Source organism: Eumetopias jubatus, unplaced genomic scaffold, assembly GCF_037043125.1.
Source record: "Eumetopias jubatus isolate StellerSeaLion01/CBP00866 unplaced genomic scaffold, mEumJub1_p1.0 scaffold_7, whole genome shotgun sequence".
In the NCBI taxonomy this organism is placed as follows: Eukaryota; Metazoa; Chordata; class Mammalia; order Carnivora; family Otariidae; genus Eumetopias; species Eumetopias jubatus.
Genome location: NW_028274813.1, coordinates 9,622,216 through 9,638,596, shown reverse-complemented (window position 1 = coordinate 9,638,596; position 16,381 = coordinate 9,622,216). Strand labels below are relative to the sequence as shown.

The following is a 16,381-nucleotide window of genomic DNA, read 5'->3' as shown; positions in this document are numbered from 1 at the left end:
CAGGAAATACACCACGAAGTTGTGATGTGGAAGTTAGGTAAGTGGTACCTATTTAGTTAATAATGACTGGGGTTGCATAAGACAAACACAAAGACTATCATTTCCCTTTTGAAGGTGGAAGGTACAGGTGGTTTTTAAGGCGATGCTACTCAAAGTGTGGGCCCTGGCTTGCTGCATGCCCTTGGGCCTCTGTGAGGTGAGTTCAGAAGCTGAGAACATCCAGATAATTTTTAGGGATGTGACAGCATAACTGTATGCCCACTGACTCTAATAACACAAAATTGGGGTTTCTATTTTTTATGTCTTTTTAAAATTTCATTCTTTGGTTATTAATTTATACCAAATGGTACAAAAGCTGCTGTATGACAGATTGGAAATCCATTTTTTTTTTTTAAATGTCCTTCCCCTAAGTGGTTTGGGAAGACCTCGTTGAGAGTTTCTCCCCGTGGACTTTGACTTTAGGGAACTCTGTCCCTGATGTAAAGGCTCCAGCCCACGGTCGTAGCCAAGCTCCATCTTTGGATGGACATTTTCCCCACGGAGCGCCACGTGGGATCCTCTGAGGGTCTCCAGGGACTGAGCTAAGGCTTCTTAGCAAGCAAGTTTGCCTAAAATGGCACCTATGTGATTTGGAAGCTAACTTTACCTAAACCCCAACTCCCAATAGTCTATTAGAAGGAGGAGATTAAAAACTATGCTCAGCCTCTAGTCTTCCCTGTCGTCACTACAGATAGGCTAGTCTTTCACCCAAGAAGGCTGGATGACTTCCCACAGGGATTCCCCATCTGTTGGCAGAGGTGGAGCCCCCTGTGTGAATTAATTCTGCCCTTTCACACCAATTTCAGTAGCTGGGGCATCGCTGCCTGGGCCGGACAGAACCGTAGTGTAGAAATGCTGCTGTCTGAAATGAAATTCATGGCTGTCAGGACATCCTGAGGGTTATAGCAATGGGACACAAAGTCTGCAAATGATGAATATTGGCTATGAGGGGGTTGAATTCTAAGCAAATATAATTGGAGCTTTGACTCTGCTGTTTAGGAGGGAAAGAAAAAAGGACGCTATTCTACTAATACGAACATGTGTCCTTGGGTCACCTTGGGGATTTTCACAGACAGTCGCTCATTTCAATCCTCACAATGGGCCCCTTACTATTTTCATTTTGCATCTGAAGGGTCTGAGGCCCAGGAAAGTTAGAGACTTCCCTGAGGTCCCTAGGAGAACTGACCCCTGCCTGGCACAGGGTAGCAGGGGAAGCTGTACTGTCCACCCTTCTTGCCCATGGCAGGCTGTGGGCTTCAGACCGGAATCCTGGGGGGCTGTTCTTTCTGGGAGCAGCCATGGATCCCAGGCCCCAGGTCACGTCCTCTTGTTGGGGGGGCCACAGCTGGGAGCACAAAAGGCAGGCTGATGTGGACAAAGTCTGGTGACCCCAAGTTTTTAGTCTAACCCCTCTGGGCAGCGTGTGAGTGAACTGATTTTATCCAACGTCAACCTTCTCATGGGCAGAACAGGGCCACCCCCGACCTGGGATGTTGTGTTTGATGATGGTGGAAAGGGTCTCTATGGCCCTAGGAAAGTGCTCAAGAAATGGTAGCCAACGGCAGCCATATACGCCGCTTTGCTCTCCAGCTACTCGCTGGCTCCTTCAGAGGCTGGACTTCACCTTTTTCCTGTCCGCATCACCAACACTGAGCCTGTGCACCCAGGACGCCTCCCATACAAGCACATTTAATGGAGAAGCTGCAGCCACATGGCCCAACCTGACAGCCAGGACTTAGGAAGCGTCGCCGAGGCTGCCTGTCCCCAGCTACGTCCCCCTCCTGTTAGAAGTCCGTGTAGCAGAGTATTCAGCCAAAGGGCACCTCTCCTGACCCCCTAGCAGCTGTGCTCGTAGCCGAGCTCAGTGACGAGAGGAGAGGTGGTGTGTTGTCTGGTTCTCCCGGGGGAGTCTTAAAAGCAGGGTGGCCAACTTCTGCCCCTTCTGCCATCCTACAGCATGAAACACACCTGGGTCACTTGTGGGGTGGGACGGACAGCATTTTGGAGCGTGAGCACAAGGGTGGCAGTCTAGGGGTGATGCAGCGAGAGTGCTGGGGGGCACTGAGGACAGGGAAGCCACCAGCCAACCCTGGATTGATGGCCTCTCTCCTAAAACAGACAACAGTACAACTTTGGTCATGTTTAAGCCAGTGCTTTTGTGGGCTTTCTGTCAGAGGCTACTGAAATTAATTCTAAATGTTACAGCCATTCATGGGAAGGAAAATGTCACCCTGTCTTCACATTTGACCTTTTTATGGCACAGTCACGCTGTCGAAAATAAGGTAGAACCATCAAGTTGAAACATGACTACGCGCAGCCTACGACTATAGGCTTTGGCAGGCCAAGTGCAGGAAATGGCCAAAAAAACCTCCCTGGCATGGATCCCCCTACTTCTTAATGTGGCCGGATAGTTGGATGTGCTTTCACCCTGCATTTTCTCCTTGCCTCCGTTCAAGCAGGGAGCAGGCTTCCCACGAGGCCAAGATCAGAGGTTAAATCATGTTCAGAAGATGAAAAATGCAAAGACAGCAAGGTGAGAGGTGGGAATGCCCATGTGGGGGGGGGCAGGGGGTGCAAAGGTGGAGGCTCCATGGGATGCCAGTGGGAATGGCTGGTTGGGTGCTGGGGACCCGGGATCCAAACCCCACTGGAGATTCCCCACGGTGGGGCATACCCAGTGTTGACGGATGATGGATCACCCCGGGGCACTCCCCGCACCGTGGGCCGAGGACCCTTGGGCAAGGAGAGAGAAGGGGTACACCCAACAGGCATCCCAACTTAACATGCTCCAAACCTGCCCCTTCCACAACCCACCACCTCGGCGCACAGCGCCCCCACTGTTCCAGCCGCTCAGGCCAAACCGCAGAGCCTTTCTTGACCCTCTTCTTCTCTTGCGTGCCACACCCAATCCACTGGCAACTCCAGAGGGTCTGCTTCCAAAACACATCCAGACTCAGGCGCTGCTCTCCGCCGTGGTCCACAGCAGTGTCCTCTCTTCCCTTCCCTGCTGAAAGGCCTCCGAGCTGGCTCCGCGCTCTGCCCTCGTCCCCCAGCGTCTACTCTCATGGTGGCAGCTCAGCCTGCTAAAATTAAGTCCCATGTGCTCAAACCCTCCCGTGGGTCCCAGCGCACTCAGAGTAAAAGCCAAAGTGCTTCCGACATCCTACAAGGCCCTGCCTGACCTGATGCTGTGAGCACCTCTCCTCCCAGCCCCAACTCACTGCTTTGGCCCCACGGGACTCAGAACACCGGCCGTGGACGCATCTCAGTGCCTCTCTAACCACTGCTTGGAAAGCTCTTCCCCAGACATCTGAGGGACTTGTCCCTGCATCTCCTTTGGGCCTTTAGTCAAACGCCTGTCCCACAGCGAGGCCTTCTTGACTATTCATACTGTTCACCTCCCCACCTGCTCCCAACCCGATCCCCCTTCCCTGACTTTTCTTCTAGCCCTCACCAATATATATGTGGCATGCTGTGTAATTTACTTATTTTGTTCAGGTCTCTCCCCACCCCGACTTAGAATGGAAGCTCCAGGGGCATCTGTGTGGCTCAGGAGGTTAAGCGGCCAACTTTTGATTTCGGCTCAGGTCATGATCTCAGGGTCCTGGGATCGAGCCCCGCATCGGGTTCTGCCCTAAGTGGAGAGTCTGCTTCAGGATTCTCTCTCTCTCCCTCTGTCCCTCCCCCTGCTTGCTCGCTTGCTCTCTCTAAAATAAATCAGTCTTTAAAAAAAAAAAAAGAATGTAAGTTCCACTTAATCTTAGCCAAAAGGCCGAGAAGCGATAAGAATGTAAGCTCCATGAGGACAAGCCCCACGAGCACAAGACTTCGGTTTCATTTACTGCTGGATTCTCAGCAACCAGAACAGCGCCTGATTCCTAGCAGACGAGCAACAAATATGGTGCCCTGCCTTTAACTTGCTTTCCCTCTTTTCCTTGCCTCACTCTTGCTGCCCTGGGACTACATCACCCCCTTCGTGGTGCATTTGCACATAAGCTTTACTTGGGCTCTGTTTTCTGGGGGAGCCTGGGCTACCAGCGTCCCTTGCTGTGGGCCGGAGGGCTGGTAAGAGACAGGTCCAAGTTCAGGCAGTATAACTACAGAGCCTGTAGTTATTGCTATGGGGCTTACTACCGAGGTGTTTTCTGGGAGCTCCCCGCGCCAAGGCTCAAGGAGAGTTCATCGTCAGACGGGGCACATTCCCAACAATCTCTACAGCCCGAAAGCCAACTGGCTTCACTTTGACCCTGGCCACGGTCCTCGTGGGTGGGACACTGGAAAGACGGTGCAATTTCTGACTGGCAAAGACACCGACACGCAGGGAAATAAAAGTTAGCAAGGAAATGGACAGTTCGTGAAATTTATACTTAAAAATTTTCTTAAGAATACATGGGATTTTCCAAGACCATTCATCATAGCACTGAGCCTACTATTCCTTAATAGAAAACAGTCAAATAGCAAATACTCCAGTTAATTTCCCACAGGTATAAATTATGCAAATAGTCATTTATATCTTCATTTACAATAATCAATAAATAAGAGGGCACATTCATACAATCTTTTTTTTTTTTTTTTTTTTACAAAGATCCCTTTTTACAAAGCTACGGGTATATACTCAATAGACAAAATAATCCTTGTTCTACAAAATAACATTTCACTTTTTTCTCCATAGTTCTCTTAGCGCTCTCCATAAAAATGTTCAGACGTTGTCCCTGAAGCTCTGCCATGACGTTAAAAGAAACAGTAGTATTGAATCTGTTAAACATATTACAGACCTTGAAGCAAACTCCTATCACCATCCTCGAGAACAGGCTCGGGAGAAACTGTTGCCAGGCTTAGTCATCAGTCCAGACGACACACGACACATGGGAGGGAACAACCATGTTTCCTATTTGTCTTTGGCTGCGAGGCAAGTGATGCAGGCACTCTCTTATGGTGTGATTTCAAGCGCAAAAGGCAGGCCTCCTCCTCATGGCACCCTGCCCCACAGGTGCGGGCCCACTCTGGAACATTCTCCACTAACGTGCCAGCCTTCGGCTGAAGGGATCCAATGTTACAATGCAAACAGCCCAACACGAATGGGATTTCTGCACCGGTTAATTTTGAGTCCGCCAGGGGAAGGGGGAAAAGTTGGGGAGGGTAGGAAGGTCCTGTTTATAGTTCTTTGTTCCTACTGCTGAACTTTGGCATCTGGGACAGATTTCCCTGGCAAACTGCCTCCGACACAGACTTAATTTAAGGAGACCAGTTTAGGTCCGGGAGCCCTAGGAAGCAGATCTCCTCCATTCTACTCCAACTTTCATCCCCACATCCTAACAGACTACGCTTTGTTTTACCAAACTCTTTCTGAAGGCACCTTTATCAGATACGAAACCCAGAAGCAATGTTCTAAGCTTTGGATTTCACTTAGGAATACAGAGATGCATTTATTTTAAGCAAATAGGTCACTTACTGAGACTTTTTAAAAAATCTACCTTGTTAACCTTTGGGTTTTTAAACCTAGGAAGGACTTTTGTAAAAGATTTTCCAACTTCCGACCCAGAGAGGTAAATGAATTATTCAAGGTGTCCCAGCAGGTGAGCCAGAGTCCAGATGTGGGTTCCTGATGCTCAGGCCGGTGTTGTCCTACTTTGGAACAATGTCAACTCCCTAGGTTACAGAAACGCCCAGCGTTTGCCTTTGATTCAATCCTCGCATGACATTGAAGAATACTTTGTGACATTGAAGACTGCTGGCCTTTGTGGCTGTTCTTACTTATAGCACAGTCTGGCAGAGGATATGCTCTTATTGACTTTGGGTGGGGCTAAAAGAAGTCCAAGCCACTGCAAATGCAACAAACCAATCAAAAGATATTTCTGTTTCTGCGACAGTGCAAAAATCACAACTTTTAAACTTAAAACAAAGGAAAAATAAGTATTCCTATCTCACAGACCAACCAATTATGGCTTCATCCAAGTAATTCAAATCCTCCATCCTTATTTTAATTGTGCTCTGCCCAGCCCGATGAAGTGTGTTTGTGTTTTGAGGGAGAGAGCCTAATTTCCTGCTCTGAAAAAGCAGGTGTTGGAGGGCGCCTGGGTGGCTCAGTCAGTTGGGCATCTGACTCTTGGTTTCGGTTCAGGTCATGATCTCAGGATCATGAGACCAAGAAAAACTGAGCCCCACATCAGGCTCTGAGCTCAGCACGGAGTTTGCTTGAGATTCTCTTTCTCCCTCGGCCCTTCCCCTGACTCATACTTGCTCTAAGAAATAAATAAATCTTAAAAAAAAAAAAAAAAAAGCATGCGTTTGGGTTGGAGAGGTGATTAGCTGGGGCAGGATGGCTCGTTAACTGGTGGCTGAAGTTTTTGAGGTTAGATGCCGAGATTTTACTGCTGGCGGTTCTTTAGAGGCAGTCATTTTGGTTGCAAATTTGCAACCAGAGGCGAAAACATGAATCTGGGTCATCTTAGTCATTTTTATGCGAGCATGAAGGAGACATCTGAGTGGTTTTGGTACGGGGTTGGGAGTGGTGTGCAGAAATTTGGGATGGGGGAGAAGAACATGTGGTGGGGAACTGCAAGCTGACTAACCAAGTTCACCACCTTCCCAGCTCTGGGAATCTCCACCCACAGATGCCACCTTGGCCAAAGCCATCAAGAATCAGAACCTCCTTAGGGTGTAACTATCTTCTAAGCCGTGAAGTCCAGGGTGAAAATCAGCATTTGAAATCAGTGTGGAGCCCAACATGGGGCCTGAACTCATGACCCTGAGAACAAGACCCGAGCTGTGACCAAGAGCTGTACACTCCACTGCCTGAGCCCCCCAGGCACCCCTCAACTTCTTCTTTAAAAGGTTTGGGTTAGATTTGAGACAGAGCAGCTGGTGGGACAAAGGTGGGCTGAAGAGGCTTCAAGAAGCTCTTGTCAATGGAACATAAGGAAAGGAGGTGTCTGCAAAGCTCAGGGAGGAGGGGAATTCAGAGCAAGGAGCTGCTGGACGGTTTACAGCTTCGAGGCAAACTTGCAAGGAAGCATTATTCATTCAACATGGATGTACGCAGGGTCTGCCCCGCGCAGAAGACACTCGGGGAGCTTGATGATCATCCAGATACCAGGTGACAGAGCAGGGACTCAGACCTAGATCTGGCTGATTCCCAAACCTGCGCTTTCTGGAGCCCAGGACACCTCCCGGAGTAGGAGGAAAGGGAACTGTGATGTAAGGAAAATGGTTTCAGTTACGCAGACCCCTGTGAGATGAAAGCTAGACTTGGCTTCTGGGTGTCAGGAATTTAAAAAGTTAGCAGTGGGATCAGCCCCCGGATGGCTGAGTAGTGTTGTATTTAAGAAGAACGTGGTCAAACAGAACAAAATACTGGTTGTCTCTTCCCCATACACTAAGATGTTTCCTGGCTTGTTGATGCGACAGCCCTGGGCTGTGAGAACTGCTTGCCTGATGTGTTTTCATCAAGGTTCTCAGAGCAAACTCTAAGAGTCTCCCTGGCTCCGCGGGGTCTGCTGATCGCTGGACGGGCCGGGGTGCACAGGAACTCAGATGGTCCTCTGCCGGCTCTCAGAGAAGTGGGAGCTCCGACTCTCTAAGCCTTTGCCCAATTACTCGACCAAGCTCACCCCAAGCCCATGCAGGAGAAATGACAAGGCCTGACGGTCAGTGGGGAGCTCCGAAAAATCAGAGCGAGGCGGGCTGAGTGCTCATGTCGAGTGTGCACACGACAGAAATGGAAGATCTGGGGCCCAACTCAGCCCAAGCCCGTGCTTCTCAGGCACCAGGCTCACTTCCCTGAACTGCTGTCCTTCCTCAAGGAAATGCCTGACAAGGCCGACTCGAAAGATCTGTGGACTCAGCGTCCAGCAAAGAAGCTACGTCTCCTTTCTTGGCTCCCTCCCTTGGCTAACTGGGAAGGCAAACTCTGCAGCAATTTTCAGCAAATAAGCACGGTATAGCCCCTCCAGCTCTCAGCCTCAGTGTCTCGCCTGGGCTCCTGGCCCTTGTCTTCGGAGCCGCCCCGCTCACTGGCTGCAAGGGCCGGACGAATAACCTGCTATTCCGCCGGGGCTCCCCATGGCAGCTGCAGGCCCAGGATCTTAAATCTTCCCCTAAAGGTGGTTTCAGCAGCGATTATGCAATGTCGGGGAAACAGAAAGAACACAGCTGGACCTGCAGAGCATTATGGGCTTGCTTCCTGGCAAGAGCATTGCCGAGAAGGTTCTGAGAAGCCACGCTGGCCTGAAACTCCAAGGCAACCCACTTTGGGGACTTCAGGATGTGAAGCTGAGTACAGGTGGGGAATTCGGCACAGATCCCTGAGGAAGGTCTGGAGGCAGAAAGAGAGAGAGGCCACATCTCAAAACTCCAGCGGGCCTCCAAGATCCAAGAAAAACTGAGCTTGCGTGAAAAGTGTCCTGTCATGGGACTGCACTCCAGTGACGTCACCACGGAAAGAGAATAGTTCTTACCGAAGCAGCTTTGATGCTTTCTGATATTCAGTAAGATACCTTCTTTACTTGTTTATTCCGATTTGTGTTTGAGAAATTAGCTTCGTGACGTTCTGAGTTCTTGGCAAGGAGGGAGGAACAGGGAAGCTTCAGGGGCTGGAGGATGGAGTTTTGTAGAAAACGTCATTGGGAATCAAGATGACCGCCCTGGGGTCACTCATCAGCACTGTGACGAGTCACGTCCCCTTCCTGACCTTCAGTGTTCTTGTTGCTCAGACGAAGCGATAGACCCTTATGAGATCCCTAAGGCTATCGAATATTCTATGACTTATAAAGATTGCCCGAAGAGGCAGCCACTAAACGCTTCTGCTTTCTAATACGCTCTGGCCTTCCAAGGAGCAGGCACGCACTGTGCGGGCAGGGAGAGCACTGGTGGAAATTTGCTGCACCCCAGAAATGGAGCAGCACCATGTGTCTGGGTGGCTGTCCTGGGCAGTGAGGGCTCCAAGTCCTGGCGGGAACCTGTCCCCCTGCAGACGCCAGCTCTGGCCAGCACAGGAAGCGATGCTCACCAAGTTCCACGAAGCTGCCCAGCAGAGAGAGAAGACCCTGTTGGTTAGCAGACACGAGCGTGGACTGTTTATTTCCTACATGAAGTGAGGGTGGTGAGGGAAACCTGGAAACTGCCGGACACCTCAGACTAGAGCTTGTGGGGAGGTGGGAGATGCAACTGTCTGGGGGCAGGGGGTGACCAGAGAGGAGAGGGAGGAGGATCACTTCGCACGTGGGGCCTTCCAGCCGAGCTTCCGCATGCCTTTCAACCCCCCCCGGCTCGGAATGATGCAAAGGCACCCGGCCCCAGCTCGGCAGGATGATTGCTGCCACGGCCCCAGATAGACTCAGGGCGGGCTCACAGACAGGCGCACAGAGCAGCGAGCCACCCAGCCAAGTGGTGAGCAGGCTCAAGTGGGATCTGCGGTTCAAGATGGTGTGCTGACCACATGGGCTCCTTTCAGCTTTCGTGAAAGCCCATGAAAACAGGAGCAAAGGAAGGAAGACAACGGGGTAGGAGGGGATGAGAGTAGGCAAGAGATGCCAGCCCATGTGTAGCAGGGCAGAGCTGCCGGAGAAGTTGAGCGGGCAGAGGACCTGACCACCGCACACCGGCAGAGGCATGCCACGGAGCGGCTGTGGTCCTCCTCCACGGGGGAATCAGAGGAGCTCCACCCCGGGGACGCCGGGCACAGCAAGGCAGGGGCAATTCAACGAGTCTAAGTACTGACCGTGATGAACCTGCCCGCTTGGGTCAGGATATGAGCACTCACGTGTGCTAGGATCTCCGGGTACGGCTCTACAGTCTGCGCACTGCACAAAGGTGCTTGGCTAAGGGAAGAGTCGGGAGTAAAAATCTAGTCCTTGCTCTGCTCCTCAAGTCTTGCCCTAGCTCAGGTCTTACATCTCGCTGGAGAAAGGGGCAGGAGATGTCATCTGCCAGTCAAGCCAAGTGCCTATGGGTGGCTTCTGCCCAGAGGCAGTGTCTTTCTCTAAGTGAGCCACCCAGAGCGAATGCCTTTTCTTGGAAATTGCATGAGGACACTGCATCGGCCAGTAGCAGCTCTATGGATGTCCCTCTTTCCCAGGCAGGAGAGAAGTGAAAATACCTCGAAAGAAACACAATGAGTCCTAGAGAAAAGACCTGCAATTGATACGTGGGGTGACCCTACAGAAAAGCCCACTGGTTGATACACAGAGCTTCCAATTTGTTTTCTGATGGATCACTCTTCAATATGAACAGATCCACAGAACCACCAGCCGTCAACGTGAAAGAGCCTGAGACTAACCAAGAGAAAGGACACTTAGAGGAGACAAAGCCAGTACAGGGAGCAGAAAAGAACTTCCCCGAAGCCACTTTCATGAACAGCCACAGGGAGAGAAGAGCTGCATCCATGAAACAAGAACAGGACATGATAAAACAGGAACAAGAGAACAGTAACAAACTATTCTGGAAAAATTAAGCATTAAACATCCATCAGGTATGCGAGAAGATAAAGCTGAAGACCTCTCCCTGAGTTGTGATCCCCAAAATAAAAAGATTACACATAGAAAAGATAAAGAAATATTAAAGGATTGTAGGCTGGAAGGTCCAACACTGAAATAACAGGTGGCTCAGAAAGAAAGGATGTGAACCATTATAAGAACATTTACGAAGTTTCCCATGAGAACCCAGCATGACCTGCATACCACGGAGGACACAGTAGCATCAGGATAGCTCGGAACACTGAGAAGGAAGGGATCTTGAATGCTTCGGGGGAGGTGGGGAGAAACCCAAGTCACATCTAGAGGCTTGGGAATCTGGATGGTGCCAGAAGTCTCAACAACTAGGCTGGGGAGCAGTAGGAGGGAGTCACTCTCCACCAGCAATCCTATACCCAGCGACACTCAGGGACGGGCAGAATGGAGACATTTTAAGGTATGCAAAAGCTCAAGAAATTTACAAGATTTACTTCCCATGTTACTTTCCTCAGGAAGTTACTAAAGAACGTGCCACACTAAAAAATAAAAAAAAATAAAAATAAAAATAAAACAACTCCAAAAAACAAAGATGAGCAAACCAAGGGGGAAATTTGGGGCAAGAAAGGGCGTGTTACCATAGCACACTACTTGGCTCAGGCGTGAACGGTCCTTCTGCACCTACACTGAATAGACGTGCATGAAATAACGTGATGTAAACACACCAGGGGAAAAAAGTGGAGCATGGAGAAGGGCGAGACCCCCATCTACCGGAATAGCAAGTTGCAGGTGTTTCTAATTTAAAAAAGGAACATAAGTGTAAGCGTGTTACCTTGCAACTGCAAAGGTAAATAACAAGCCATAGCTAAAGAGATGGATAGTGTGGTTTCTAGGGAAACCGGACTTAGGGACGGCTGGTTTTCATCAAAAGCCCATATGGTACTTGTTTCTTCATAAACTATGAATATGTGTGACTTGGATAAGAATTAAAAATCAATTCTTAAAAAAAAAAAATTCAAAGCCATTGGGTGGTCTGTCCTGTAGGCTTCTCCATCCACCTTGTATATCCCACTTCCTCTTCCATAGAAGCCTATTCTCCACTGGGAATTTTTTTTGGCCTTTAAAGAAGAAATCTGTTTACAGCCTACCGGAACCAAAAGATTTTTAGGCATCTTGCCACTGGGTGGTTTTAAACAATATTACATGTTGTAATGGGTGAGAGAAACAGGCTGCAGAGATTTTTCTGAACAAGGTCTAGCCCCGTAAAATGAGATGACGCGTGTTTTGGGTCGGCTCCTCCCTGGTTCTTCCAGCATCTAGTCTAGGCAAAGACCACGTGGTGTCCGGGGTTAGAAAATATCACACACGTCATCTTTACTCTCTGTACCTCTGAGCCTTCAGTGATGCCAGGGAACTCACTAATTAGCCCATTCTCCCCGGGACGTTTGGCCTTCAAGATGGAACCGCTCCAAGCTCCCGACAGCTTTCCACTTGGAAGGCTCAGATTTGTTCTAAGAACCAAGAAGGAGAGAAGGCAGGCTATAACCGAGTGGGATTTGGGTTGTCATCGATTCAAATGTGCTATGTAAATTCTTTTGGCCATGCTGGAATTCTGTAAACTTGAAACCCACTGCCTGAAATAAGCACACCTCTCGGCTTGCTCAGAGAGAGCCGTGGGTTCTGGAGCAGAAGCAATTACCAGCGGCCGAGCTGGCCCAGCGGTCAAGGGCACTCCAGACGTCACAGGGGACAAGCGTGAAAGCGAATGCCTTACGAGCGCAAAGCAAAGGTTGCAGCTGGCCCCAAATTTTGGTTTTGTTTCAATGAGGACATTTTTATCTAATCATTTAACCTTTTTTATTTCCCCCCCCAGGACACTCATGGGCCCAACACAAGTTTCGTTAAAGAGGGGACAGCCCTGGACCAGGCATCAGGCAGCACGGGTGCCTTTGCAAGTCTGTTCCTGGTTGGCTGTGTGACCTTGGTCCACCTGCTCTGCCTCTCTGGGTTCGGCAGACCCAGGGGCTGTCTGAGGGCCCCTCCTGACCTACTGGTTTGTGATTTTCTGAGTAAGGCTGGGAGGGGCAGGGCAATGGGAGTTAGAAGCAATACCAGGGCCCTAGGGCCTGCATCTTGGTGGGAAACGGGGGTGGGGGGGGGTGGCACAGGGCAGAAGGAAGATGGGAGGGTGGCTGGAGGTCTCCCCACAAACTGTCTGCTCTGGTCTACTTCTCGGGGTACCTTCCAGAAAAGTCTATTCAAGAATCCCATTATGGGGGCACTTGGGTGGCTCAGTTGGTTAAGCGTCTGCCTTCGGCTCAGGTCATGATCCTGGAGTCCCGGGATCGAGTCCCGCATCGGGCTCCCTGCTCAGCGGGGGTCTGCTTCTCCCTCTGACCCTCCCCCCTCTCGTGCTCTCTCTCATTCTCTCTCAAGTAAATAAATCTTAAAAAAAAAAAAAAAAGAATCCCATTATGACTGACCACAAAGGATGCCCATGCTGACGTCCCAGCTCCAGTGTGAGCCAGAACTTATTCTGAGCCCAGCCACTCCTGCACTCCTCCTCCTGGCTTTTAAGGAGCCTTGGGCAGTGCCCTCTGGAGCCCTGGAGATCAGCACAGAGGCTTTTACTGTACCATCTAGATTCTCCCCTGGCTAAGACACGGGTGGAAAACATTTGCAAATCACAGCTTTAACCTCAATCCAATCAACGCAAAACTGAATTTCCATCCTCCCCTCCCCAAAACTAGGGTGACAGAAAGTGCACCGCAGCTCACTACACAGCCCCCACTTTCCTCCTCGGGTTTGCCGTTCCAGGACGTGGGCTCCTGGAGCCGGCAGCTCTGCGCCCCTCGGATATAACCAACCGCGGACCACACGACAGGTGCACGGACACCCAGCACCTTCACTCAAACCCCCCCCTCGGGGAGGAACACGGGGCAGCTTTCTTCCCAGTGGAGGTCCTGTGTGGGGCATCGCCCCTCTTTCCCATCAGGAGGACCCTCCTCCGAGAGACAGCTCAATCGAGTCCATCCGGACCTTAAAAACCTGCACGGGGGACGAGCTACGAGCCAGATTATGGCTAAATAATAGCAAGGGTGCTTCATACCTGACAAAGCAAGGCCCGCAGGAACAAACTCCACCTAACGATCCAGCCAAACACACACCTGAGTGTCGAGGACACAGCCGAAGGGAAAAGCATGCTCAGCACTTACAGGACAGAAAGGAAAGGTGGAGAAGCAGGGAGAGAGGGCTGTTTTCCCTGAGGCCCTCCACCGTCTGCACAGGTGCCCCCCTCCGCACCCGAATAAAGTGAAGTAGAAAGAGCTCCCGCCCCCTGGTCAGGGGCCTGTCGTTTTTATTATGCAGACATGCGCCTCAGAGTCTGTTGACGTCCAGCTGCGGGAACAGCAACAGGCAGTAAACCAGGAGCCAGAGGAAGAGAATAAAATACATCATATCCGGCTGCTGGACAAACTGCGTCAGAGAGTCGCTCTGGGGGCTCTGGCTCTCCAGCAACGTGGCTTCACCAGAGTTGTTGGCCTTCCTGCAGGAGGGAAGACACAGGCAAGGCAGTTACAAGTGGGTCCCCAGGGCGGATGGCCCCCGCCCCCCCCCCCGTAACCTCACTGCCCAACTGGAGAGCTGAGGGCTTCCCAGCCAGCCGGTCAAGAGGCCCTGCAGGGCATGTGCCGACCCAAGGGGACGGCCGGGGTCCCGGGAGAGCTCTGCGCTTTCATATGAGCTCAGTTCATCCGCACAACCCTAGGAGGGCAAAGCGGTCAGCCCCATTCTGCAGATGGGCATACTGAGACTCACGGGGTGCAGTGGCTTGCTCGCTCAAGGCCACACAATGACTAACCCCGCCCCCCCATCCCCGGTCCAAGACACCTTCCTTTATGCCACAGTGTCCTTAACGCAGAGCTGGATACTGACGGCACTCTGCTATCTGTCACTAACAGAGGGGACGTCATAAGTCATCTGAAGGAACAGAGTTCCCTGATTACAGATCATTTAAAAAACAGAGACAGAGGCATGCCCTGCCCCACCCCCACCCCCAAGCTTCTGTTTTTTGGCTTTGGAACAGAACCTTGAAGATAATGACTAGATTTGACTTTGGTCAGACTTCTCTTTCTTCTTTTGTGTTACAGTAGGTGGTGTCAAGGTGACATTTTGCTTTGGCTTGGTGGAGAAAGCCCAGAAGGGTCCGCGCGGTGGTGACCAACCTCAGCTCCCAATTCCCACCAAGGAAAGGGTTGGGGGCATCATCTGATTGGAAAGGGGCTGGGGGCCTCTGCTTAAAGCTGCATTTATAGAAGCCTAGAGTGTAAGCTTTTTAGGGTTATCTGGTGTGCGGTGTGCGGTGGAGACGACCTCATCCCTGAATCGTCTCCTGATGCAGACAGAGGCGAGGCCAACAGGGAATTAAACGTTTGCCTTTTGGTCTAGACACTGACTCGCGTATGCCAATGGACAGAATTTTTCTTTCTGAAAACTTTCTTTTTAAAATTTAAACGCTGTTTTTTACAGAGCATGACTGCATTTCTCAACCTTCTAGTTTAAATTGTCAAAGTCTCGATCCCATAAAAGTGAAAAGCGCTACTTTCCTAGGGAGTCCATCACGCCTGGTGGACAACGTGAATTAATAGTTCCATTTTATGGCAGGGGAGGGAAACAGGTCTTGCGTCTTTCTTAAAAGCCAGAGGGGCGGGCTTCTAGGGATCCCACTCGCGGGTGTTGGGCAATATTCAGAGAGGATTTTCCACTCCAATAATCTAAGTCCTTCCAAGCCAACTGAAACCGTGGCAAATATTTAAAAAACAAAAAAATCAAGACAATTAAGGGATGTGGTAACTTTAACAGGGATAGGGGCATCTCAGGATGGTCAGAGTTTGTGGGATTTCTCTGGGCTTCTGTGTTCTACATGGGCTGAGATTCAGCAGTATAGCGATTCAGCAGGATCAGACTAGGTCATCTAGTTCTCGAACAGCAAGAAATACTTTCATGGACATCCTGGCGTGTTTGCACTCCCTCTTCATGTCTGCCCTGATGCCATAAAACTGTAAAATCAGCTCAGTGAGCTTCTGAGTATCGTACCTGCAGTGGTGACACAGAACGAAACACGGGGTCAGGGGCGACCGCATGGAGACCACACCCAGCATCACATCTCTCCCGCCCGGCTCTACCCCCGCATGGTGTAAAAGGCAGCTGCAGGCTCATGACCCGATTCCGGCTTTAAGCGGAAGCATTTTCTGAACCATGCCCCCCCACCACCTCCCCACCCCACCCCCTCATCCATTAATTTCCACTCTCCCTCCTGCTTATATTCAGTTTCCATGCGTTTGCTCTGGAGCAGGGATCTCCTTGCCCGATCTCAGACAATTACTACGGCCATCAACCAAGGACAGTTGGAGAAGAGCCACCCCCATAAGACCGCGTAATTAAAAAAGAAAAAGATATATATATATATAAACCCCATAAAACCTGAGAGGAAAGCCACTGACCTGGTTAACGTTCGGTTTCTTCTGTCATCCAGATCTGCTGCGTTCCTTGATTGAACATAGCTAAAATGATCCTACAGTGAAATTTATAAACAAAACCCCCGCAACCCAATTAGTAAAGATGAAATCTCTGAAACAGAAAATAAAATGATTTTAAACATACAAAGCCGAGCATGCCGCGCTTTTCTCAACATTGCAAACATTTAGTTTCCCAAATCAAACGAATAATCTACAGTATTCTACCCTCTCCCCCAACCCCCACCCGGTGAACCAGAGAGGCGCCACCACCTACCACCTGAATCAGGTTGAGGACCACGGTGCTTTGGGTCCCAACACGCCCAGCGCTACTTAAGTAGCTGCTAATTTAAGTGTTGCACTGTTGTCTTTGAGGGCAGT

The 16,381-nt window shown here is 50.4% G+C and overlaps 1 protein-coding gene across 2 annotated transcripts in view; it reads right to left on the bottom strand.

Moving 5' to 3' along the window:
* Nucleotides 1-13,862: 13,862 nt before the first annotated feature.
* CLMN (calmin) overlaps nucleotides 13,863-16,381 on the bottom strand; it is a 106,166-nt gene continuing 103,647 nt past the window's right edge. Inside the window, exons 12-14 of one of the 2 annotated variants that reach the window (XM_088025006.1) lie at nucleotides 15,989-16,059; nucleotides 15,485-15,581; nucleotides 13,863-14,027 (exon numbers count right to left, since the gene is read on the bottom strand). In XM_088025006.1, the coding sequence (XP_087881132.1) occupies nucleotides 13,863-14,027; nucleotides 15,485-15,581; nucleotides 15,989-16,059 (333 nt within the window). Of the gene's footprint in view, nucleotides 14,032-15,484; nucleotides 15,582-15,988; nucleotides 16,060-16,381 lie in introns of both variants that reach the window. The other variant, XM_088025007.1, reaches the window with a different exon arrangement.